General features: G+C 42.0%; 1 protein-coding gene and 1 long non-coding RNA gene across 10 annotated transcripts in view; both read left to right on the forward strand.

The window, feature by feature from the left end:
- The window catches only part of arfgap1l.L (arf-GAP with Rho-GAP domain, ANK repeat and PH domain-containing protein 1-like L homeolog), a 90,207-nt gene extending 76,359 nt beyond the window's left edge, over window positions 1–13,848 (forward strand). For 7 of the 9 annotated variants that reach the window (XM_041582762.1, XM_041582763.1, XM_041582764.1 and 4 more), the window contains 16 exons: window positions 380–543; window positions 1,315–1,524; window positions 1,794–1,899; window positions 2,936–3,083; window positions 3,176–3,259; window positions 3,587–3,652; window positions 3,757–3,874; window positions 4,861–4,974; window positions 5,217–5,353; window positions 6,621–6,665; window positions 8,370–8,452; window positions 9,146–9,196; window positions 10,155–10,218; window positions 10,824–10,976; window positions 11,197–11,235; window positions 11,955–13,848. In XM_041582762.1, the coding sequence (XP_041438696.1) occupies window positions 380–543; window positions 1,315–1,524; window positions 1,794–1,899; window positions 2,936–3,083; window positions 3,176–3,259; window positions 3,587–3,652; window positions 3,757–3,874; window positions 4,861–4,974; window positions 5,217–5,353; window positions 6,621–6,665; window positions 8,370–8,452; window positions 9,146–9,196; window positions 10,155–10,218; window positions 10,824–10,976; window positions 11,197–11,214 (1,561 nt within the window). In that variant the 3' untranslated portion in view covers window positions 11,215–11,235; window positions 11,955–13,848. The remainder of the gene's footprint in view (window positions 1–379; window positions 544–1,314; window positions 1,525–1,793; window positions 1,900–2,935; window positions 3,084–3,175; window positions 3,260–3,586; window positions 3,653–3,756; window positions 3,875–4,860; window positions 4,975–5,216; window positions 5,354–6,620; window positions 6,666–8,369; window positions 8,453–9,145; window positions 9,197–10,154; window positions 10,219–10,823; window positions 10,977–11,196; window positions 11,236–11,954) is intronic. The other 2 variants (XM_041582765.1, XM_041582766.1) reach the window with 2 other exon arrangements.
- Window positions 13,849–16,605: 2,757 nt separating this feature from the next.
- Window positions 16,606–23,085, forward strand: LOC121400073. The gene is made up of 2 exons (XR_005965534.1): window positions 16,606–17,894; window positions 22,288–23,085. It is a non-coding gene; the product is annotated as an uncharacterized LOC121400073 (long non-coding RNA).
- Window positions 23,086–26,781: the final 3,696 nt, after the last annotated feature.

The raw sequence follows: 26,781 nt of genomic DNA on the forward strand, positions 1-26,781 counted from the left end.
CATGGGCCACCCTCATAAGTGTCTTGGGCCACTAATTTAAACCAGTTTTTGCAGAACTCCGCATTATAGGGAAATGGCCATCAGACCCTATTTAAAGGAGAAGTAAACATTAACCATAGGCCCCCTGCACTGGCACCCTTGTCTTCAACCAAGAGCCCCTGATCCCCATTCCTGTAGTAATAAATATTGTGCAAGACTGACTGACGCCCCAAACATACCCATTCTTACAGGCTGGTACTCGGGTCAGTCCCTCATATCTCCTGCTTATTGACCCAAATAGTTCCTCTATTTTCTCCTCTTGCTTATGCCTTGTCCTGACTGATTAATGTGTCTGGACTGTCTTTCTGTCCTGCCTGACACCCACCTCTTGTCCAATCAGGATAACGTACATTCTGGCAGCAAGAAAGTTGGATTTTTCCGGCTGGGTGAACGCGATCCAGAAGGCGAGCAGCTCCACAGGGGATACGTTATCAGAGCAGCAACTGACAGGTTCTGACGTTCCTGTCCTGGTGCACAAGTGCATCGAATACATTTCCCAGTTTGGTAAGTGCCGGGCCTCTCCTGCACCCGGAATAGAGATTTTCATGTTGGTGAGAGGAGAAGTATTGGGGTAACCTAGATTATAAAGGAGAGGTGAACATGAGCTTGATATATAACTGCAGGAAGCTGCTGTCTACCGGAATCTGGGGCAACCTGTCAGAGCCCGGGGGAACCTGTCAGAGTCCGGGGGAACCTTTCAGAATCTAGGGCAGGGGTCCCCAACCTTTTTTACCTGTGAGCCATATTCAAAAATAAAAAGAGTTGGAGAGCAAGACAGGCATGCAAAAAGTTCATGGGGTGCTAAATAAGGGCTTTGATTGACTATATGATGGCCCCTATGTGGACTGGCAGCCTACAGAAGGCATTACACCTGGTTTTTATACAACCAAAACTTGCCTCCAAGCAAGGAATTCCAAACTAGGCATCTGCTTTGAGGCCACTGAGAGCAACATCCAAGGCATTGGAGAGCAATGTGTTGCTCGCGAGCTACTGGTTGGGGATCACTGGTCTAGGGGAACCTGTCAGAGCGTGAGAACTGTAGAGGAGGGAACCGGTCAAGTCTAGGGATGTCAAGCGTAGGAACGTAGAGTCTGGGAACCTGTCAGAGTGTAAAGGGACCTGTCAGAACAAAGAGGGAACCTCTCAGACCCTAGAAGAACCTGTCAGAATGTAGAGGGACCTTTTAGAGTCTAGGGAAACCTGATACAGGTATCTGATTTGGGGGTTTACTGAGCTGTCCATGAACTGTTTGTGATCATTGTAAATGCCCCCCAGGTATGGCCTCTGAAGGAATATACAGGAAGAGTGGGCAGAACTCTAAGACCACAAGTCTCCTGGAAGCCCTGAAGAAGGACGCACGGAGAGTGGTGCTCAAGGAAGATGAACACCAGGTGGACAATATCTCCGACACCCTGAAGAGATTCTTTCGGGGACTGGAGGAAGGAATCTTTGGGGAACACAGTCACCATTGGTTAAATGTACCAGGTACAGTAGGAGCAATTAGAGCACAGCATTGGAGTAATTAGTCATGTGACCTTTATAATTTCCATCGGTGCCTTTAGCATTCAGGCCCAATCTGTTTATTACAGTGGCAGAACTATAGAGGGGCAGGTACTGTCACTGCAGAAGGGCCAGGGAAACAGGTTTGATATGAATGTGCCCTGGTTACTGGGTTCTATGTAGTGGAACAGTCACACTTCTCATTATAGAGCATACACTATAAGGTTTACGTGTTTTCCCTAATTTTCTCCTAGAAATAGACGACGAGCTCATGAGGTTTGGAAGGTACCAGGAACTTCTGCAGAACCTGCCTCAAGTCAACAGGGCTACTCTCAAAGCACTAATTACTCACTTATACTGGTAAATATACATATATATATTATATATATTATCTCATTGTCTCCCCGGTACCAACCCAGGTACTGATTCTTTGTACTGCATCTACTGGGCTGCACTCTTTCCCATGGTCAGGTAGACATAGCACCCTGGGTAATTATATCCATTAATCACTAGTCCCCCCCCCCATTACTTGCCCAGGTAAAAATGTGTGGTTCTGTGTTCTTCTCTTGGGCTTCTCTCTTACCCATTGTCAGGTAGGAACTGCCCCATAGCATTAAAGGATAAGTAAACCTTTAAAATAAGTGAATGTAAAATTGATGAGAGTTCTATTCTGAGTACTTGTCATTTACATTCATTATTTATTTTGTTTTTATTCCAAGATATTAAGGGATACATGTACTGTTAATATGAATGAATTTTGTTACAACAGCGCCACCTGCTGGTCAGTTTCCCACCAGTCTGACCACCAAGTAGTCAAGGAAGTTGTCAGGAGAAAGAAAGAGGCTGCTCTGATGTTCTTCTGCTTAGGAAAACAATTAGAAACCTTTCTCACATCTTTCCTAAGCAGAAGAACATAAGGCTCTGTTTTCCTCTCGTTTCTTCATTTCTTATTCTTTCTTTCTTTCTTTCTTCTTTCTTTCTTCTTTCTTTCTTTCTTCTTTCTTTCTTTCTTTCTTTCTTTCTTTCTTCTTTCTTCTTTCTCCTACATCTTCCTGACTACTTGGTGTCAGACTGGTGGGAAACTGACCAGCAGTGCGCTGTTGTAACAAAATTCATTCATATTAAAAGTACATGTATCCCTTAATATCTTGGAATAAAAACAAAATAAAAAATGAATGTAAATGACTAGACTAGACCCCTCATCAGTTTTACATGCACATATTTTAAAGGTTTACTTAACCTTTAAACCCAGTGACCTCCTCCCCCCAGCAGGTAGAAAGCTCTAATACTTTGCACTTCTGGGCTGCTCTCTTTCCCATGGTCAGACAGGAACCACCCCCTGAATAAGTGACCTTTTATAATATATAATGAGCCCTATCTCCTACCCCCGGTGCAGCATTCAGCACTTTTCGGATGAGAATCAAATGAACGTCCATAACTTGGCCATTGTGTTTGGCCCCACGCTCTTCCAGACGGACGGACAAAACTTCAAGCCCGGGCGTGTGGTCGAGGACCTCGTCACTTACTTCCGACCAATTTTTGGGGTAAGGCGTGTCACTGACTGTAATATTATTCACCCCTCCCATTGCCCCTCAGCCTGTGCTTTGGGTAACTCAGTGGCGCCCTCTTGTTGCAGGTGAGTGAACAGGAGTTGCAGAAGCAGCTGAGTGTAATAAAGGCCATTATCAAACTGAGAGAGAAGAGGAACCCCATACCCCAGGTGAGAAATGAGCCCCTAACTAGGGGCAGGTGGGTGGGGCATAGGCCTCAGGTGCAATTGGTGGGAGGGGCACAGGTGGAGAGGGTTGGAGTGAGGAACAGGAGCATTTGCTCAGTTGCAGGTAGAAATGCCACAGTTTCCCTTTATTATCTGTCACATTTGACTCATTGCTCAGTCAACGCAAAGTTCAGCTGCAGACCGCAGTTGTTTCTAAGGAGCCATGAAACATACAGAAAACTCTAGATATGAGAATAAGGGGTGACTGGGCAGTATTTAGCCCTACAGACTGATAACTGGAATAAGGAGAGATTTCTGTTTCTTTGCCAGAGTCCGGCTTTTATCTGCACCGTTTATCTGGAAGAGAAGGGTAACAAATCAGAACACAGCGTGCAGGTAAGTCGGGTCATTCCAGGGCAGATTTTCTTTCAGTTACCTGTGCTGGAGTATTTACACAAGGGCAGATATAAGAGGGACAATTTTTTGTTTCACTCGGTCAGATTCCCGCCAACATGTCGGCAGAAGAGCTGACAAAGACGGTTCTTGGGATGAGGGGCATCCACAGCGAGACAACGGAGTACTGGGGGTGCTCTGAGGTGGACGAGATGGAGGAGACAGGTACCTGCTGAACCCCTGTCTATTATATATACCTGTATGGGATAAAATCTGCTTCTCTTATTTGTAAAGGGAATAGATAAAGTCACAGGACTGTACTGTATTATTATTCCTTTATTTGTGTGTGTGCACTGTATGGTGGTCCATAACCAAATCCCAACTCCAAAGGGCAAATAAACTGTCCCCCCAAGTGAATCCAGTCTCCCCCAGTAATTACCCAGGTACAGAGCTATGATTCACTGTACCTCCTGCTCTTGGGCTGTTCTGTTTCCCATGGTCAGACAGGAACCTCCCCCTGGGTAAGTGAATCCAATCTCCCCCCAGTACTTACACAGGTACAGAGCTCTAATTCTCTGTACTTCCTGCTCCTGGGCTGTTCTCTTTCCCATGGTCAGACAGGAACCTCCCACTGGGTAAGTAAATCCAATCTCCCCCAGTACTTACCCATATACAGAGCTCTGATTCGCTGTACCTACTGCTCCTGGGCTGTTCTCTTTCCCATGGTCAGACAGGAACCTCCCCCTGGGTAAGTAAATCCAATCTCCCCCAGTACTTACCCAGGTACAGAGCTCTGATTCTCTGTACCTCCTGCTCCTGGGCTGTTCTCTTTCCCATGGTCAGACAGGAACCTCCCCCTGTGTAATTGAATCCAATCTCCCCCACTACTTACCCAGGTACAGAGCTCTGATTCTCTGTACTTCCTGCTCCTGGGCTGTTCTCTTTCCCATGGCCAGAGAGAGATACAGAGAGCAGGCAAGGGCCAATATGATCGGAAATCAGAGCTCTGGGCACAGAGAGTGTTACATACCCCAAAACAGAGTCTTATTCTGGCTAATGGCTCCCAGTTTTATTCCAAGTGAATTTTATTGCATGTATATGTTTCTTTACATGTCATGAGTGTCCTCCAATTCTAGTGTGTGTGTGTGTGTGTGTGTGCGTGCGTGCCCATTGCCCAATACTGGGAATTTGATCTTTTGTCTTTAACACAGAGCGGCCCCTGCACTTCTCTGAGAAAGTTCTGCACATCTTCCACTCTGACCGGTCCAACTGCAATCTAGTTGTAAAGAAGCACGGACACATGGCCGCCATGCTCAAGTATATCAGTAAGTTCGGTAACGTCGCTCCTTATAATCATGTGACCATTTGCTTCCACGCATTCCGTTGGAATAATTTATATGCCCTTTAATCCAATCTCTTTGCCCAGGGGAATAATCAAATGCTACTTTCCTGCTATTGCTCTGTTGTATCACTAGATGGCGCAATTCAACTATGATTATATTATATGTGCTGTATAAATGCCACCAGGCCCCATTATGGCTTCTCACCGGGTCTCTCTTTATCTCAGACAGCCGAGACGGAGATTCTAAGAATGGACCGATAAAGTTCCGAATGCCTACTGGCCTACTAGCCTTCAATACTGCCTTCCACGAGCACTACTTCATGCTGAATAACACCATGCTGCGCATGTACAAGGAAATACGGGTACCTACCCTTATGTAGTTAACAAAATGAGTCATGATTGTGATGTTAGTTACCCTTTAAAGAGAGGATGTATTATAAATATAGAGTTAGAATTTTTGCCAGTTAGTGGGAGCTGCCAGATGGATAGTACGTTACACTTGCAAGAGGCCATTTTTATGGGAACTTGGGACACAGGAAGTCTGATGTGCATAGAAAAAGTCCACCTGTAATTGGCTGAAACCTTTGCATGTATATCTGGGAATGTTACTTCCCTGTTCTAAGCCAATAGTATGGCAGCACTAGTGTTTCCTAATTAATTGTATCCATAAAGGGGTTGTTCACCTTTAAATTAACTGTTAGTATGATGAAGAGAGGGATATTTTGAGACAATTTGCAATTGGTTTTCATTTTTTTTTCATTCGTGTTTTTTGAGTTATTTAGCTTTTTATTTATCCAGTTTGTAATTTCAGCCATCTGGTTGCTAGGGTCCACTTGACCCTAGCAACCATGCATTGATTTGAATAAGAGACTGGAATATGAATAGGAGAGGCCTGAATAGAAAGGAATAAAAAGTAGCTATAACAATAAATGTGTAGCCTTACAGAGCATTTGTTTTTTAGATGGGGTCAGTGACCCCCCCAGTTTGAAAGCTGGAAAGAGTCAGAAGAAGAATGTAAATAATTTAAAAACTTTTAAAAATAATGAAAGTCATTTGAAAAGTTGCTTAGAATTAGGGATGCACCGAATCCACTATTTTGAATTTGGCCGAACCCCCGAATCCTTTGTGAAAGATTCGGCCGAATACTGTACCGAATCCAAATCCTTATTTGCATATGCAAATTAGGGGTGGAAAGGGGAAAACCTTTTTTTACTTCCTTGTTTTGTGACAAAAAGTCATGCGATTTCCCTCCCCGCAGAAGGATTCGGCCGAATGTGAATCCTGCTGAAAAAGGCCGAATCCTGAACTGAATCCTGCATCCCTACTTAGAATATGAAAAAATATACTAAAAATTTACTTATTTAAGGTTAACTACCCCTTTAAAAGGAAAATTACCGAGAGATCACAGAACTATGAAATTTAGAACTATGGAATTTTTCCCCTTTAAAGAGGCACTTTCATGGTACGAAATCCCCCAAACTGTAGTTGAGATTAATGAAGCATGGGGGGCAGTTGTATTTGACAGTTGTTCTTTACTGCCCCGCCCCCAAGAATCTCTCACCTCCAGTGACCAATCAGAATCAGGCGCATGTCACATGTATTTGCTCTTTGTGCTTCTCCTTTATCAAGCAGAGCGCCAAGCGGGTGAGTCTGTCTGCGGAGAGCGGGAGTGAGGTGAGAGGTGGGCGGGTACTTGTCTCTCTAGACGTATCCCCCTTTCTGTGGTGCTGGTGACGGATTCTATCAGACCTTTAATCCTATGCACTGATTCTCACATGGGACTCACCCGTTTAAGGGCAAAATCACTTTTAACACCATTGTTTGTGGGAGTTATCTGAGCAGCCTTGCCATTGGTCTTACGCTTTCCGTTTTCCTTCTCTCGTTTTCTCTTTCATGCCAATTCATAGCTGTGAGGGAAAAGAGGGAAGATGATCTAAGCCCTATCTACTGGCTGTGCAGACTCACTTTTGGGGTTTTTCTGTTGTTTTCAGCCCTTGCAGGGCTTGGAATTTTAAAGTGGACCTGTCAACCAGACATTAAAAGCTGTATTATGAAAGTCCTTTGCAAATTAAACTTGAAACCCAAATTCTCCTTTTCTTTAAAACATCCTTACCTTTTCTAAAACCCATTTAAAAGTCTCCGCTGTCAATCATATATCACCTGCCCCTCCTCAGGCATAGAGGCGGGGCAGACATTTACTTTCACTTTCCATTTAGTACTTCCTGAATGTCACTGCTCTCCCCACATTCCCCTTCCCTCCTCACACTATATAATTGTGTAGGGCACTGCGCATGGTCATTAGGTCCCCCATTCTGGCGCATACAATTTTGGGGTGAAACGCAACTTTGCCTTGTTCACAACATGGCACCTCCCTGCTTTACTATGATTGTGAATTCCAAGACTTATGGAAACAAAATTTAAACAATGAATATAGTGTGAGTAAAGTTTATTTTGCTCAACTAACATGATAGAAAAGAATTTGGGATCATTTCTTGGGATGACAGGTCCCCTTTAAATACTTTCTGGTTGCTTAGACTTTGTTACCATAGCAACCAGGCGGCAGATGGGAATTCAGATAGGAGATGGTCCAAATAGAAAGAATAATATACTGCAGCCATGCAATAGGCAATTAAGTCACCAGTGCGCCATGCAGCGTGAATATTTTATATGTGAGTTGATTAAAGGAGAACTAAAGCCTAACTAAAGAAGTAGCTAGTAATGTTGTACATGATGTTTTGTGCTTCTGTACCAGCCCAAGGCAACCAAATCCCTTTAGCAGAAAAGATCTGTGTCTCCAAAGATGCCCCAGTAGCTCCCCATCTTCTTTTCTGCTGATTCACTGCACATGCTCTGTGCTGCTGTCACTTACTGAGCTTAGGGAGCCACTCACAATATACAGTACACATAGAATAGAAATGTCACAATATAAGGCTGATTAGTAATTAATACAGATAATTACTACATGGCAGCACAGAAACCAGTGCAATTAGCATCAGAATTTAATAATCAGCAAACCTGTAGCATCAGCTTATATTACAGCCAGGGAAGCTCATTTTCTGCTGGATAATTAGTGACGAGCCCTAAGCTTAGCTTCTCAACAGCCAATCAGAGCCCACTGAGCATGTGAGTGTCACAGACACTTTCCAAGATGGTGACCCCCTGTGACAAGTTTGAAGTCCTGGATCATTGCTGCTATTGACAAGCTCAAACTTTAGCCTCGTGCAATAAGTTCACTATATAAAATATGCCATTTTTAGCCATGTTCAATTTTAGGGTTTAGTTCTCCTTTAAATATGCTGAGCCCCTAAACATGGAGCCTGTTCGTATGTGTGTCTGTCTGTCTCACGCACCAGTAACACTTACTTTTCCCTGTCACAGAGTCAGCGGCCGGAGAAGGAGTGGCCAGTGAAAAACCTCACTATTTATTTGGGCATCAAGAAGAGAATTCGGCCGCCCACCAGGTATGGGCTAGAGAGCTATAGAGAAAGCCCTGCTGCTTGGTCTCTCCACTAGGGGGCAGCAGAGACCACTCTAATGGCCTGATGATTGGCAATGGAAACGCTTTGGCTGGGCAATTGCTAAGACACAATCAGTAACCCCGCCCTGCAAGGGTTAACTGGCGGCTCTTTTGTTGGATCTCATTAAGCCCATGAAACAGCCAGTTAATTACATTGATGATGGCGGCAGATAATGAACCGGCGCATTTTTGTACAAAAACTATGAAATAAAAATCCCACTGCAATTTCTCTTTTTTTATTTTCCTGCTTCCATGGCAACAACGTGTTTCCCAGACATTTCTGATCTTTATTTATCTGCTGTAACGGGGGCAGTTTGGGGGACACGACAACATTCCGGCCAGAGAAACACTGGCCATTGGTCGAGTTTCTGCAGAAACTCTTTTAAAAAACACAAAACAAAAAAAAAAACCTGATTATTGGCGATGTCACATGATCGGCAGGATAAAGGTCAAGTAAACGGGGGCCGTTATTGATATAGTGGAACAGTATTGTCTGCTGGGAAGTAAATAAACCCTGTTTTATTCTCTCCTTATTTTGGGGCGCCATAGCCTCCACAATATCTAATGTACACAATATATTTCACCCTTTAATAATGGAAAGTGTAACCTGCCTGTGTTTGTGTTGTTTGTGTTGCAGCTGGGGGTTTACTGTTGTCTATAAGAATGACAGACAGGAGAAGACACAATGGTAAATTGGTGCTAATATATATATATATATATATATAATATATATTTATTCATATGATACTTTTCTTACTTTATACCTGAGTCGTATGGAGTCGTAGATCCTCCTTGTTGCAAAGGTTAAAGAATAGTGATGGGGCGAATAAATTTGCCTGGCACGAATTTCCGCGTTTCTCCACAGGCAAATAAATTTGCGGAAATTCGCCGGCGTCAATTTCCGATTTTCACGATTTTATCATGAAAACGTTCAAATTGCTCGATTTTTTTTTTATAGTGAAAACGGTCCAAATTGATCCATTTTTTAGTGAAAACTTTGATTTGCACAATTGTTTTTTTTGTGAACTTTCCGATTTCACGATTTTTCGCGAATTTTTCGAGAAGTTCGCCCCTCACTATTAAAGAAGCAATAACAGAAAACGAATTAGGAACTTTCTCCCAGCCAATAAAATCCACTACCCCACCCTAAAGGTTTGCACCCTGGTGCTAATCTCTTATTATTACTTCCTGTTCCTGGACTGCTCTCTTTCCCATGGTCATGCAGATAAATACATAGAGGGAGTCTTGCTCCATTTCCTTAAACTGCTTGCTCTTGCCATACAATTCAATATACTGGGAGAACCCTTTTAGGCCCCATTGGATTGGAGTTTAGTGCAAAGCCTTAGGGGGAGGGGGGTCTACTGGGTCCATTTACTTTGACAAATACAAATTTTTGGACAAAAATAACACAAATTTAAGTGTGTTGGGGCCTCTTTAACTGAGAGGAATTTAGGGAAGTGTATGGATAACGGACTGTGCAACTCTAGGCAGTGAATAAAGTGCTGTGAAAGGGCATTAACTCAAGGAATGGAAATATAATGTAAAGAGGCATTAAGGGTCTAGTTACCCATAGCAACCATATAGGGCAGCTGGTAGAAAGCAAATATCACAGGTGCATCACCGTTTGGTTTCCTCTGTCACTGCAGGTACCTGGCCTTTGATTCTGTGAAAATCATGAGGGAGTGGTTTGCTGCATTCACTTTTGTTCAGGTAACTCACAATTCACTTCATTGCTTATCAGAAAAACTGACTTTCCCAGAATTCAGCTGTGTGTGTGTGTGTGTGTGTGTGACATTCCAGTAAGTTTGTTTGTGCCCACAAGTCCTCCTAACTGAAAAGAAAGAGATACCCAATGATCATATATACCTTTAACTGTACCCACTAATGCTACTCCCCAAATTACACCTCCACCTGCTTCCTTAAAGGGATTGTTCACCTTTAAATGAACTGTTAGTATGATGTAGAGAGTGATATTCTGAGACAATTTGCAATTGGTTTTTATTTTGTGTTATTTAGCTTTTTATTCAGCAGCTCTTCAGTTTGCAATTTTAGGTATTAGGTTGCTAGGGTTCAAATTCCCCTAGCAACCATGCATTGATGTGAATAAGAGACTGGAATATGAATAGGAGAGGCCTGAATAGAAAGATGAGGAATAAAAAGTAACAATAACGATACATTTGTAGCCTTACAGAGCATTTGTTTTTTTTAGATGGGGTCAGTGACCCCTATTTGAAAGCTGGAAAGAGTCAGAAGAAGGCAAATAATGCAAAAATTATAAAAAAAGAATAAAAATGTTCTTTCTCTTTGTGTCTCAGCACGGTAATCTGTGGCCAGAGGAGGGCGCTATTGTGCAGGCCCCCAGGACAAATATAGAGACCAGACTGGGGAACATGTCGCTCATCCCTATACGAGGCAACGAGAATGAAATAAGGAGGAGCCTGTCACAAATAACTGTAGATCCAGTCACTGTGAGTAACTGACCAATCACCTGGGCAGGACAGTAGCAGGGGGTGTGAGAGATATCCCTGGGGCACACAGAGGGGTGTTTGTCAGCACCGTTCTGCTTATCATGGGGTGCGGAAACAGGGAGCACCCTGAAAATACTCATAGGCCAACTCTGTTACCCACTTCTCCTGTCTTAAAGGAAAACTACACTCACGAATATAACACAAATTTCTGTTTTTTTAGCTTCTCGGCAATGTATGAGACCAGTGGGACGAGTTATAGGTAAATATTCTCATTCAAATCTTGTGATGCTTTATATTGTACCCCCTACTGTAAATGATAAGGATATTAGAAGTCACTGAGGGGTTGTTCTGTGACCATATAAAGGCAGAAGGCTGCAGGCTGAGTTATACAGGGAACTCTGAGTATCACTCATGTATTATAAGGGATAATGTACCCCTACTGTAATGATAAGGATATTAGAAGTCACTGAGGGGTTGTTCTGTGACCATATAAAGGCACAAGGCTGCAGGCTGAGTTATACAGGGAACTCTGAGTATCACTCATGTATTATAAGGGATAATGTACCCCCTACTGTAAATGATAAGGATATTAGAAGTCACTGAGGGTTGTTCTGTGACCATATAAAGCACAAGGCTGCAGGCTGAGTTATACAGGGAACTCTGAGTATCACTCATGTATTATAAGGGATAATGTACCCCCTACTGTAAATGATAAGGATATTAGAAGTCACTGAGGGGTTGTTCTGTGACCATATAAAGGCACAAGGCTGCAGGCTGAGTTATACAGGGAACTCTGAGTATCACTCATGTATTATAAGGGATAATGTACCCCCTACTGTAAATGATAAGGATATTAGAAGTCACTGAGGGGTTGTTCTGTGACCATATAAAGACATAAAGAAATAAATCTGTAAAAATGTTAATAAACATAATATGCAATGTATATATTTTCTGCTACTAAACCAATTCTTCCCATAGTCCCTCTGTACAAAGGAATGAGTCTCATATGAGGACTAGTGTCAGAAGGAACACGGGAGGATTCAGTGGAGTCACTGGACACTATGTAACTATAAGAACTCGTGTTGATCTCGGCATTAGAACCTGGACCTGTGTTACGAATCTACAGAATCGAGTATTTGAATCCAGTTTGCACAAATAAGCCCCGCCCACTGTTGGCTGTGTATATATATATATATATATATATATATATATATATATAACGGATCTTTTGTAAATAAGTGATAAGATTTGTTCCTTTGCCTGAGTAACTGGCCAACCTCTGTCTTGGGCTAATGTGGGATTGGGAAGCTGATATTAAAGGACAGGTGACATTTCTACTTGAAATTTACTTTCATCCAACTGGAGGTTCTGCTTAGAATTGAAATGGCCCAGACGCAAGGACCAACCCAATGTGATTCTCACGGGCACCAAGCTGGGGGCACAGGGAAGAACCTGGAATTTCTTTTTGCTCTCGGATTAGAATGTTCCGCGGGGGCGTGGCCTGGTCTGCGGGGGCAGTGCCTTATTTTAAGAGCATCATGCTTTGTCAATGGGAGAATTTTAGGCAATTGTCGCTTTCAGGGCGGAGCCACATTTGCCGCAACTGCTCAGGACATTTATTGTACAAAGATGATCTGCAGAACTACTTTATCTTGTAAATGACCCCCTTTTTTGCCTCCCCCCTTTCTCATGTTTGTAAGAAACTTTATTAGTCTTTTTAATAATTTTAAACGGTTTTGTTTTGGTGCTTAAACTGCGCCCCTTGAAGTGCCGACAACGCAGCAAGTAAAGGATTTTGCTGTGGCTCCGAATGTTATAAAATATTGATAATTTTACAGGTTTATTCACAATCTTCCCGTCATGTTATTAACCCTAATCTGTAGCGCTGATGCCTGGGGGGAGGGGCTAACATAACTAAAGAGGAAGGTTGCCTTTAAATGAACTTTTAATGTGATGAGCACCTCTGTGATTGGCTTTCAGTTTTATTTTATCATTCTACCTCTTTGCAAAGTGAAGCTTAAAATCCAACATGGTTGCTAGGGCGGGTTTGCCTAGCAACCATATATGTGTATACATTCCAGAACAAAAACTTGTATCACGAGACAATAAACTGTGGCCACGGGAAGTGTAGTTGCAAATTATTTATCTATGTTGTTTGCATCATCCTAAAAATGAATAGTAAAATTAGTGTTTTTAACTAAACAATTAAATAAATCCTTTGGACTGCACTAATCCAGTTACCCACGGCAACCCATCTGAACCGATTGCTGATTGGTTGTTATGGGCAACTGCAGTGGCACACTTTTGCTCCGTGTTAGTAAATGTAAGGGTTTGTCATTTGGGACAGAATTATTTAACATTGTACAGGTATGGGATAGGTTTTCCGGATAGGGGGTCTTTCTGTAATTTTGATCTCCATGCTAAAAATCATTTATTACATAAAATAAAACCTAATAAGAGTGTTTTGCCTCCAATAAGAATTAATTATACCTTAGGAACAAGTACAAGACACTGTCTTAGTATTATAGAGAAAAAGCAAATCATTTGTTAAAAAATGTGAACTATTTCATTATAATGGAGTTTATGGGAGATGGTCTTTCTGTAATTCAGAGCTTTCTACATAGCAGGTTTCCGGATAACAGATCCTATCCCTGTACTACCCACAGGCAAAGGCTTTGAGTTATAGTTCAGCTGGAGGGTCACAGATTTTACACCCCATGATGATGTAATAACACCCCTCAGATTGGGGTCTCTTCTTCTCTAAACCTGATCCTGCCCCCCAGAGTTGGGAACTGTTATTTTCTTACTAAATACTTATTTTGTACAGATTTGCCCAGTTGTGATGTAAATAATAAAAATCAGTTGCACTTAACCTCATTCTGTGTTTGGCGTCAGCCGGGGCCCTTGAGGGCCACATTTCCTACACGCATGGTCTCCCTTATAGCAGATAGTTTGCTTTTATACATAACAGTGGGTGCTGCCAGAGAAGGCACCCACCCTTGGATACAGGAATATTGTGGGTGTCAAACCTCTGGAGTGAGTGCAGTTCTGCTGTTTGTAGCCACTGGCTGTTTATTAAAAGTCGGAGTCAGATGGCAGCAGTGCAGTAGCCCCTTTAATCATATAATGTAACAAGCTGTTGGCCTTGACCAGTGAACTGGCACTTCCTTTCTCCAAATAATCTCCACAAATGCCGTTAAACTCCGACTTCTCCTTTCAATGAGCAGCTCCTCAATGTTCTGTCCCTCCTGCACTTCTCCCATTCCCTCTCTCTTATCAGCCCTGACTGCCTGGGGCCCCGATCTCTATCTTTTATCTCTGTCTCTAACAGTTTTATCTGCTTCTCTCTGGCCTTCAGCCTCGTTGCCTTGATAATTTGCCGTTAGATTTCATATCAAACTGTTTGAGGAGCCATGAAACGTTCCACACTTTACTCTGTGGGATTGTATTTGTCACATTGCTCCGAAGCTGCCAGACCGATTGATCTTTCCTAAACAACACTGGGAAACATCTGAATGAGAAGCAACTGAGTCCTTCTCTTGTATTCTTCTCTAGATAATATCTCCTGAGATTAACTGGAATTATACACAGAGTCATACATTGATATATATCTTGATACACATACTTCTCACGTTGTTATAGAAACCTTGGTGTTACAGTCACCCTGCTATAGTTCCAGGGGTACCCAGGGTAAAAATACACTCACCCCAAATCACCCCCTAACTGACCTTCAGACTGGGCCCCCTTAGCTCATAACAAGGTTACAGATATATAGAAACATTGGGGTGTCACCCTGCTATAGTTCCAGGGGTACCCAGGGTACAAATAAAACACTCACCCCAAATCTCCCCCTAACTAGACCTTCAGACTGGGCCCCCTTAGCTCATAACAAGGTTACAGATATATAGAAACATTGGGGTAACAGTCACCCTGCTATAGTTCCAGGGGTACCCAGGGTACAAATAAGCACTCACCCCAAATCACCCCCTAACTGACCTTCAGACTGGGCCCCCTTAGCTCATAACAAGGTTACAGATATATAGAAACATTGGGGTGTCACCCTGCTATAGTTCCAGGGGTACCCAGGGTACAAATAAACACTCACCCCAAATCACCCCCTAACTGACCTTCAGACTGGGCCCCCTTAGCTCATAACAAGGTTACAGATATATAGAAACATTGGGGTAACAGTCACGCTGCTATAGTTCCAGGGGTACCCAGGGCACAAATAAGCACTCACCCCACATCTCCCCCTAACTGGCCCCAAAACATTTTTTTTTGTTTGTAATTAGAGAAAATATAATTCGGCTACTTTGTTTCAAGAGTCAGAAAACAGAAAAGGATAAACAAATACCACTTTCAACTGCAATTAGTGGAAAAGGGGTTAATATATATAAAACCTATATATGACGTGCCAGACTTGTATTGGGAAGGGCAAGTAAAAAGTGTTTCACTTATAAAACATTAAATATCACATGACTGATATAGATCCAATAATAAAGACTATTCAGCAGATTTAATGAACATTTATTTTTTTAAGTAATTGGTTGCAATTAGAACCCCGATTACCTCAAATGACAACATGGGGGCCTGGCCGTGTGACCTCTAAAGCCTGTGTTAATATCAGGGGTGCAGTTTAATGGAATGCTGTGCCTGGGGGGTTATTCATTCCCAAACAATCTGAGTAACAGATTAGGCACAAAGTGATGTGTTTGTTACAAGTTCCCTTCCCTCTCATACAGCAAAGAACTCACTCATTCCTTCCATTCATGTTTGTTTGTCTCTACTTAGTAGAACATTCCCTACTGGGCAGCAAGAGTAGCTGTAACTGAATAAAGAGCCATTCATCAGCCTCAAGCCTTTTCTATTCCTACTTACTGCAACTTACTGCTACTTATTGCAACTTACTGCTACTTACTGCTACTTACTGCAACTTACTGCTACTTACTGCAACTTACTGCAACTTACTGCTACTTATTGCAACTTACTGCTACTTACTGCAACTTACTGCTACTTACTGCAACTTACGGCTTCTTACTGCTACTTACGGCTTCTTACTGCTACTTACGGCAACTTACTGGTACTTACTGCAACTTACTGCTAGTTACTGCAACTTACTGCTACTTACGGCTACTTACTGCAACTTACTGGTACTTACTGGTACTTATTGCAACTTACTGGTACTTACTGCTACTTATTGCAACTTACTGCTACTTACTGCTACTTATTGCAACTTACTGGTACTTACTGCAACTTATGGCTACTTACTGGTACTTACTGCAACTTACTGATACTTACTGCAACTTACGGCTACTTACTGCAACTTACTGCTACGTACTGAAACTTACTGCAACTGACTGGTACTTACTGCTGCTTACTGGTACTTACTACAACTTACTGCAACTTACTGCAACTGTAGATACAAAATCCCAAACTTTTTTCCCCCGCTTCTATATATTCAAAAAAAGGAATTTGTATATGAGGTGCACAATGTCAGCCCTGCTGCGAAGAGCTTTCGTAAGTTACACACAAAAATAGGAACAAAGGAACACTCACTTCAATGCTTCTGCAAATACTTCAAATTCTTTTCTTTTTATTTATGCCGAGATCTCAAGAATTTGAAGTATTTGCAGAAGCATTGAAGTGAGTGTGCCTTTGTTCCTATTTTTGTGTGTAACTTACTGCTACTTACTGCAACTTACTGATACTTATTGCAATTTACTGCAACTTCCTGCAACTTCCTGCAGCATCTAGCAGATCCAGATTCAGAATGCGGAAGAAGTGATTTCTGATACTACAACACCAATTGGATCAGCAGTGAATCCAAGAAAACTTGCTAAATAAAAGCATCCGGCCCTTCCTTGAAGCTATCTAATATATCTGCCAGTACAGCTGCTTCAGGAAGAATCCCACAACTTCTCATCTCTTGCTATAACCCTTTTTACTCCAGAACAAAGAATCAAACACAATTCATTTCTTATCTATTGGGATGCTTTGAGTTTTCTTTAAAGTCCGACAGGTGAATGAGGCGAGAGAGTTTATTATATATTTGTATAAAGTATAAAGGGCAGCCTTTCATTCCCCTTATTACCTTTATTGCTGTTCTCTGTACATTTTCTATTTCATTAATATCCCATTGAGAACTGGAGACCAAAACGGTACTGCGTCTGGTGGAGCAGCTTTTACTCTGGGGAATCTTCAGCTCCAGTGTTAGTAAATGCCCTGTATCCCCTGCACCCCTTAACCAGCTGCCATTCTGCTCCACTTTACACTCACCTGTACTTACCCTTTATTTTAGTGCTTTTTTTCTATTCATAAAACTGTTTGCGACTAATTACCAGCAGCTTATTACGGGAAAATAAATAGTGATAAGAAAGCAATTAGTATAATGACAGTAAATGACAGAAGTGAATACACTGCGGCGCCGCACTCCATTCCGTTCCTGTTAATTACCGTTAATAATGGGGTTGCCAGAAGCCCCCGACACTGGATCATGGCAAACGTGGGGTTCATTGTCCATTGAAACTGTTATATTTAGATAGAACCCTTTATTCATTAAAGATATAGTTACCCATTATCTGTTGCTAGGGACAGTCATTCAATCTACTGCTTGGTTTCTAAGGGAGGCGACCCTGGCAACAAGATACCAGTTTATATTGTGAACTGAAGAGTTGGACAAGACGAGACCTGAACCCAGTGACGCAGTGCAACCTAGAATACCCCCATCCTACTGAACCCCAAAATCTCACTCCCCTCTGTGAATTTTGCAGACTGGGACTGTAATTATACATGGACCTACACCCCACCCAACTCCTCCTGCAAGATATATATATATATATATATTCCACAGGTACCCGTAACCCGGCCCTTTAAAGGAAACCCCTGCTTTTCTCCACAATTCAGCAATGCCTTCAAAGGGTAAGTAAACTATTGACTATTCTTGTCTGATTCACTTTTCCTTAATTCTCTGTAACTGCTGCCACTGAGCTGATAATTATGATTAATGATAATAACTGAAACTCTAATAGAAAAATAAGTGTATATCCCTTTAAGCACAATTGATTTCTCTCCCTATCCTATAAATGTAAGTGACTGCCTGAGATGCGTATTGTAAATTAAACTATATATAAATATTATAGTATATATATATATATATATATACAGAATATCACAGAATGCTTTATTTAATTCCACTGTATTATTTACTGTCTCATTATATTCACTGCTGTTCCCTGGGAATGTGACTCAGTAACATCTAGTGAGGAGTCTCCCAATTGCGCCTGTTCCTGCGCTGCCAGCAGATGATCACAGGGACATTAAATTAATGCTGATTTCCCCCAAAACTGCCACTGAATCTATTTTATTTAGTAAATAATTCTGTGTCTCCTTTCCCTCGTTGCTGCAATTTTCTGCTCTTGTTAGTGATTAAAGTGTAAATCTGCAATTACTGGATCTAAAACCTGGGTATTTATATTCAATGACATTATATAGAGTACAACATATTATAGAACAGAACGTTCATTGTAATTACATAGAGGATTAGCTGCAAATACATACTATGAGTATACAGGAACATTGATATATATAATGGATAATGTACCCCTACTGTAAATGATAAGGATATTAGAAGTCACTGAGGGGTTGTTCTGTGACCATATAAAGGCACAAGGCTGCAGGCTGAGTTATACAGGGAACTCTGAGTATCACTCATGTATTATAAGGGATAATGTACCCCTACTGTAAATGATAAGGATATTAGAAGTCACTGAGGTATTGTTCTGTGACCATATAAAGACACAAGGCTGCAGGCTGAGTTATACAGGGAACTCTGAGTATCACTCATGTATTATAAGGGGATAATGTACCCCCTACTGTAAATGATAAGGATATTACATATCACTGAGGGGTTGTTCTGTGACCATTATAAAGGATCACAGGCCTGCAGGCTGAGTTATACAGAGAACTCTGAGTATCACTCATGTATTATAAGGGATAATGTACCCCCTACTGTAAATGATAAGGATATTAGAAGTAACTGAGTGGATCTGGGGGATAGCACATTGTTTTTATTGAGGAAATTACTTTATACATGTTTTTTTTCTGATAAATTCCCAGTAAAACCCAGTGCAAGGTGCCAGTATGCCAGTGGGGGGTTAAAAGGACTGTGAGGAGAGTGAGACCCACACAATTTCTCCATTTTCTGGCTCCACTTTTTTTCTCTATGTTTTTAATCCCCTTCTCAATTCAATGAGCCGTGCAGCCCTACGTCGGGGAGCCGTCACTATTATTCTGGGAGCAGAAATATCTCATTTTATTCCAGGCACAGACGTGTTTCAGCCTAAAGACATGTTCCTGAGTGTTCTAATGAATGGCTAATGAATGGCTAATGAATCCCTCACAACAAGTTCCCTACACTCAGTGTGACAGCTCATTGCTCGTTAGCTAGAGACCCCCTTATAGCCGAGCACCTTATTCCCCTCTCTCTCTTTCTCTCCCTCCTGCAGCTGAGCTTGGGGGACTGGGGGCATTTCTCAGCTCCAGGGGTCCTGTCTCACCTCTCTAATAATAAACGACTCGTTAAGCAGCTCCCAATAAAACTTGTGAATTAGAAGTGCCCTGATGCTCACACGCCTCTTGCTCAGATTCCATTCAACTCTGGAAAGGTCACAGGGATCACATTGTTACAGTTTTTATTCCTCATAAAACTTGAGCCTCGTTCTTGTTCTGTCTCATTAGAGGTTTGGATTTCACATATTTATGTATTTCTATCGTTTGTTTGTTTTGCGTCTTTACTGAGTGAGACTTTTCTAGTCAATAGTGTATATATATATATATATATAAAATATATAGTGTATTTGAAATAAAAGGATATTGATCCTAAAGAGTGCCCTTGTGTTCTAATTCTTGCTATATAGAAAATCAGACCTGCAGTTTCCATCTTACCCTACTGTCTCCATCTTGTCCTACTGTCTTCATCTCCACCTTGTCCTACTGTCTCCATCTTGTCCTACTGTCTCCATTTTGCCCTAATGTTTCCATCTTGTCCTACTGTCTTCATCTCCACCTTGTCCTACTGTCTCCATCTTGTCCTACTGTCTCCATCTTACCCTACTGTCTCCATCTTGTCCTACTGTCTTCATCTCCACCTTGTCCTACTGTCTCTATCTTGTCCTACTGTCTCCATTTTGCCCTAATGTTTCCATCTTGCCCTACTGTCTCCATCTTGTCCTACTGTCTCCATCTTGTTCTACTGTCTCCATCTTGCCCTACTGTCTCCATCTTGTCCTACTGTCTCCATCCTGCCCTACTGTCTCCATCTTGTCCTACTGTCTCCATCTTTCCCTACTGTCTCTATCTTTCCATACTTTCTCCATCTTGCCCTACTGTCTCCATCTTGCCCTACTGTCTCCATCTTGTCCTACTGGACCCAATCTTGCCTAACTGTCTCCATCTTGTCCTACTGTCTCCATCTTGCCTTACTGTCTCCATCTTGCCTTACTGTCTCCGTCTTGCCCTACTGTCTCCATTTTGCCCTATTGCCCTCATCTTGCCCTACTGTCTCCATCTTGCACTACTGTCTACATCTTGCCCTACTGTCTCCATCTTGCCTTACTGTCTCCATCTTGCCTTACTGTCTCCATCTTGCCCTACTGTCTCCATCTTGTCCTACTGTCTTCAGCTCCACCTTGTCCTACTGTCTCCATCTTGCCCTACTGTCTCCATCTTGTCCTACTGTCTCCATCTTGTTCTACTGTCTCCATCTTGTCCTACTGTCTCCATCCTGCCCTACTGCTCACTGTCTCTGTCCCATCTTCGTCTCTATCTTTCTCTTTCATCTTGCCCTATGTCTGCTCTCCCCATCTTGTCCTACTGGACCCAATCTTGCCTAACTGTCTCCATCTTGTCCTACTGTCTCCATCTTGCCTTACTGTCTCCATCTTGCCTTACTGTCTCCGTCTTGCCCTACTGTCTCCATTTTGCCCTATTGCCCTCATCTTGCCCTACTGTCTCCATCTTGCCCTACTGTCTCCATCTTGCCCTACTGTCTACATCTTGTCCTACTGTCTACATCTTGCCTTACTGTCTCCATCTTGCCTTACTGTCTCCATCTTGCCTTACTGTCTCCATCTTGCCTTACTGTCTCCATCTTGCCCTACTGTCTGCATCTTGCCCTACTGTCCTCATCTTGCCCTACTGTCCTCATCTTGCCCTACTGTCTCCATCTTGCCCTACTGTCTCCATCTTGCCTTACTGTCTCCATCTTGCCTTACTGTCTCCATCTTGCCTTACTGTCTCCATCTTGCCTTACTGTCTCCACCTTGCCCTACTGTCCTCATCTTGCCCTACTTTCTCCATCTTGCCCTACTCTCTACATCTTGTCCTACTGTCTCCATCTTGCCCTACTGTCTTCATCTTGCCCTACTGTCCTCATCTTGCCCTACTGTCCTCATCTTGCCCTATTTTCTCCATCTTGCCCTACTCTCTACATCTTGTCCTACTGTCTACATCTTGCCTTACTGTCTCCATCTTGCCTTACTGTCTCCATCTGCCTTAAGCTAGCCATAATCTTTCCCGCACTATATCATCTACCGATTGGACTTTCCCATCTCCCGACCCGCCACTAACCATTCAGATCAAAGTCTTGCCAGTCAGATTAGTTAAAGAACATATCAGCAATGTTCTGCCCCTGACAGCAATCGTACGATATCTATGTCCAACCAAAGCTAGTGACAGTCTCCCACTGAAAATCGTACGATCAGCAATACACGCAGAGATATTATTGGCAGCCGACAGAAATTTTCTAACCTGTCCGATCTCTGCTGGACGAAAAATGTCGGGGACTCTCCACACACGGTTCGAAAATCGTACGAATCCTCGATTCGTACGATCAGATCTTTGCGTCTATGGCCAGCTTTACTGTCTCCATCTTGCCCTATTGTCCTCATCTTGCCCTACTGTCTCCATCTTATCCTACTGTCTCCATCTTGTCCTACTGTCTCCATCTTGCCCTACTGTCTCCATCTTGCCCTACTGTCTCCATCTTGCCCTATTGTCCTCATCTTGCCCTACTGTCTCCATCTTATCCTACTGTCTCCATCTTATCCTACTGTCTCCATCTTGTCCTACTGTCTCCATCTTGCCCTACTGTCTACATCTTGTCCTACTCTCTCCGCCTTGTCCTACTGTCTCCGTCTTGTCCTACTGTCTCCATCTTGCCATACTGCAATCTACTGCCATTATATTGTACTACTGTTCACATATCTTTTTGCCCTAATATCACCATCCTACCGCTGTCCTACATCTTTTCCAGAGAATCAAGTCAAGGGATTTGCACCAGTGCAGCACAGATCCCGAAGACATTTTACTGTTTCCTTTATCCAATACGAAGTATCCCGACCCCTTGCTGTGTCTATAAAAACACAATGAAGGACAAACAAATAAGATTTCCTTCCTGAAGAAAAAAGAGACGACTAACACTGACAATGAGAATAATAATAACCCACATTCCTCTTCTATCGGGATCAGAGCCAGTGATGTTCCTGACAAGTCCAATATCCAGGGAATAGGATGATGGGAAGGATTTATCCCAATCCATTAAAAGCCCAAGAGAAATAGAGTTTGACAATTACAATTTATTCCTCTCGACATTGGGTCAGACTGGACCAAATAAGCCGAGAGAGCAGCACCAGAACCTTCCCTTCCAACTGAGGGGCCACAGTGCCAGAATCAATATCTCTTTCTGTATAGGAACCGGGGTGCTTGCAATCTAAATTCATTAACACACAAATATCATTATCTCAGTAATTACTTTGATTTATGGGCAAATGTGGGATTTATGGACCGGGGGAGTTTTCAGCACCAGGACACGGAGTACAAGACCTCCATATACAAAATATTATATTTATTCACAGACAAATAAATCTCTCCTTCTTATCAGGGTTTGTCAGCAGCTTTTAAATGTTCCCTGGGAAATAAAGTGGTTTATAATGGGGGCTTTTCATTTGGGTTCTGATCAGCTATTAATCACCATTTGGCTCTAATTAGGGAAAGTGCTCAGGTATAAAAGCTTTTATTTGCTTCACTATGAAGAATAAATCCATAAACATCATTTGTCTCACGCTGAGTGCTTTATGGTTTCATGGAGATGCCAAACTCACTGCTCAATCACTTACTGTACCGGGGAACTGACACTCACCCACTCACACAATATGGAAATGAAACTTGTAACACAGACACAGGTTTGTAGCAAGGCATTCATTCCCAACCTTGAAATATAATAACATGGCCCCTTATACCACATATATCCTTCAAAATTGTAATTTAGTACAGAGGAACAACTGTGCTGCCATAGAAGTTCTCTTTCCCATGGTCAGACAGGAACCTCCCCCAGTACTTAGCCTGATGCAGAACTCTGATTCTCTGTGTTTTCTTCTCCTTGGTTGCTCTCTTTCCCATGGTCAGACAGGAACCTCCCCCAGTATTTACCCAGGGTACAAAACTCTGTTCTCTGTGCTTCCTTCTCCTGGGCTGCTCTCTTTCCCATGGTCAGACAAGAACCTCCCCCAGGACTTAGCCTGATGCAGAACTCTGATTCTCTGTGCTTCCTTCTCCTGGGTTGTTCTCTTTCCCATGGTCAGATAGGAACCTCCCCAAGTACTTACCCAGGTACAAAACTCTGATTCTCTGTGTTTCCTTCTCCTGGGTTGCTCTCTTTCCCATGGTCAGACAGAAACCTCCCCAGTACATAGTCTGATGCAGAACTCTGATTATTTGTGCTCTCTTTCCCATGGTCAGACAAGAACCTCCTCATGGGTAAGATAAATGCAGTCTCCCCCAGTACTTACCCTGATACAGAACTTCCCTGTTGCTCCTGATCCCGGGTAATGGGAAGAAAGAAAGTAAATGGTTATTTCCTAGGAATTTCCACTGGGCCATTGTCATTTCAACCTGTTTAATGATGCAAGAGAACTGACCAATGAGAATGCATTTCCCAGCATTTGCTGTTATGTTACATTGGGAGATTATTGAGCCATTTAATCTGACACTGGAATTAAACATCATGTGGGAGGACAGACGACTGTTTAGTTGTTCTGTGACAAACTGACGTTAACCCTTCCAACCCCAGCTGCAGGAATAAACAACATGGAGTTAGATCAGAACAGATCCTCTAGGTTTCTCATTGGTAGATTTTTTTGCATGTTAATAACAGCAACTGATAAAAGTGAGGGTGAGAGACTGTTTTAGTTCCCCTTCCAGGGGCGATTCACCTTTAAATTAACATTTAGTATGTTGTTCAATGGCCAATTCTAAGCAACTTTTCAATTGGTCTTCAAGTTTTTGAATCATTTGCCTTCTTCTTCTGACTCTTTCCAGCTTTTAAATGGGGGTCACTGACCCCATCTAAAAAACAAATGCTCTGTAAGGTTACAAATGTATTGTTATTGTTACTTTGTATTCCTCATCTTTCTATTCAGGCCTCACCTATTCATATTCCAATCTCTTATTCACATCAGTGCATGGTTGTTAACGGTAATTTGAACCCTAGCAACAAGATCGCTGAAATTGCAAACAGGAGAGCTGCTGAACAAAAAGTATAACTCAAAAACCACAAATAATAAAAAATTAAAACGAATTGCAAATTGTCTCAGAATATCCCTCTCTACGTCATAGCAATAGTTGATTTAAAGGTGAACAACCTCTTTAAAGGAAAACTATACCCCCAAAATGAACACTTAAGCAACAGATAGCTCATATCATATTAAGTGGCATATTAAAGAATTTTACCAAACTGGAATATACATTTAAGTAAATATTGCCCTTTTACATCTCTTGCCTTGAGCCACCATTTCGTGATGGTCTCTGTGCTGCCTCAGAGATCACATGACCAGAAATACTGCAGCTCTAACTGGAACAGGAAGAAGTGTGGAAGCAAAAGACAGAACTCTGTCTGTTAATTGGCTCATGTGACCTAACATGTATGGTTTATTGGTATGTTTGTGAGTACAGTGAATCCTACGATCCCAGGGGGCGGCCCTTATTTTTTAAAATGGCAATTTTCTATTTATGATTACCCAATGGCACATCCAACTAGAAAAGTATATTATTATGAAAATGGTTTATTTACATGAAGCTGGGTTTTACATATGAGCTGTTTTATGCAATATCTTTTTATAGAGACCTACATTGTTTGGGGGGTATAGTTTTCCTTTAAGCCAAACACAATAAAACAAGTTTCTATTAGATTATATTTTGTCACAGTATCGTTGGCATCTCTGAGCTTCTTTGTGTTTCAGTGCTGAGCAAGATGCCCCCATGGCGACAATTGGAGTTTCACTGGAATCCAACGTGAGTATTTTCTATGCACTGATTCCTCCTCCGTTGCCCTCGTCCAGTTAATGATGTAAAGGGCAAGTAACACAACCGGATGCTTTTCAGGATTTACAGGGATTAATGGAGCAAATGTACAGGTGTCTCTGCTCATTGCAGATATGAATAGTTATGCAGAAACCATTACCCCACTACCCTCTCTCCCACTGCAACACATGGGTCTTTCACTGCTCCCATCACCCCCAGCTGAGCTCCTGCAGGATCTGTTATCAGTACAAGTGATGAACAAATCTGTCCCATTTCGCTTCGGCAAAATATTTTCGAGACTTTGTCACGCGTCATTTTTTTTGCAAACTACATTAGAGTCTATGGACATTCTTCTCGTGTTTCTGCTTTGGGGCTGCCAATACAAATTGAGAAGGTAAAATCATACGCATGTTTTGCTCAGTATTCTGCTACACATTGTTACAGAACCTCCTATACACTAGGCTACAATAGAAATAAGACTCTTAAAAACAAGTCTGTGATGTTTGACATTACCTCTGGTCGACTGGTAATGGTATCTACTACTCCACTGTGTTGCTACTACTACTAAGCCAAAAGCACCATCTATATATTATATATTACTAATAGCTTACTAACAGAGTCACAACTAATAATAAATCTGAACAGATAATATCTGGGTGCTTTGTATCCCACATTAAACCGTATATTTATATGTATGTCCTCATATACTCACTATTGGTCAGGCCAATAATGATATTAAGCACCTCAAAATCTTCTCGTAGAAGCAATACAATTAGCCACTTACTAGTTATATCAGATCAGTAATAGTGTTAAAGGGGGTGTTCACCTTTAAATTAACTGTTAGTATGACACAGAGAGTGATATTCTGAGACAATTTGCAATTGGTTTTCATTTTTTATTATTTGTGGTTTTTGAGTTATTTGGCTTTTTATTCAGCAGCTCTTCAATTTGCAGTTTCAGCCATCTGGTTGCGTGGGTCCAAATTCCCCTAGCAACCCTGCACTGATTTGAATAAGAGACTGGAATATGAATAGGAGAGGCCTGACTAGAAAGGCAAGTAATAAAAAGTAACAATATATTTGTAGCCTTACAGAGCATTTGTTTTTTTAGATGGGGTCAGTGACCCCCATTTGAAAGCAGGAAAGAGTTAGAAGAAGAAATAAATTAAACTTTAAAAAAGAAAAAAATGAAGGCCAGTGGAAAAGTAGCTTAGACTTATCCATTCTATAACATGCTAAAAGTTAATGTGTAGGTGAACCACCCCTTTAAAGGGGAACTAAGCCTCCTTCTAAAAAAGTGCCGAGATCTGTCTCCAACCCAGCGGGGATACACTGACTGGGATTGGGGGGGCAGGACAATGGGGTCCTTGCAAGGAGTTTTTGTCGTTAAAAACCTATGAGTGGGTTAGTTCCCCTTTAAAGTTTCAATGAATGGAAGCACATTCTTCGAA

Source organism: Xenopus laevis, chromosome 2L (genome assembly GCF_017654675.1).
Source record: "Xenopus laevis strain J_2021 chromosome 2L, Xenopus_laevis_v10.1, whole genome shotgun sequence".
Taxonomy (NCBI): domain Eukaryota; kingdom Metazoa; phylum Chordata; class Amphibia; order Anura; family Pipidae; genus Xenopus; species Xenopus laevis.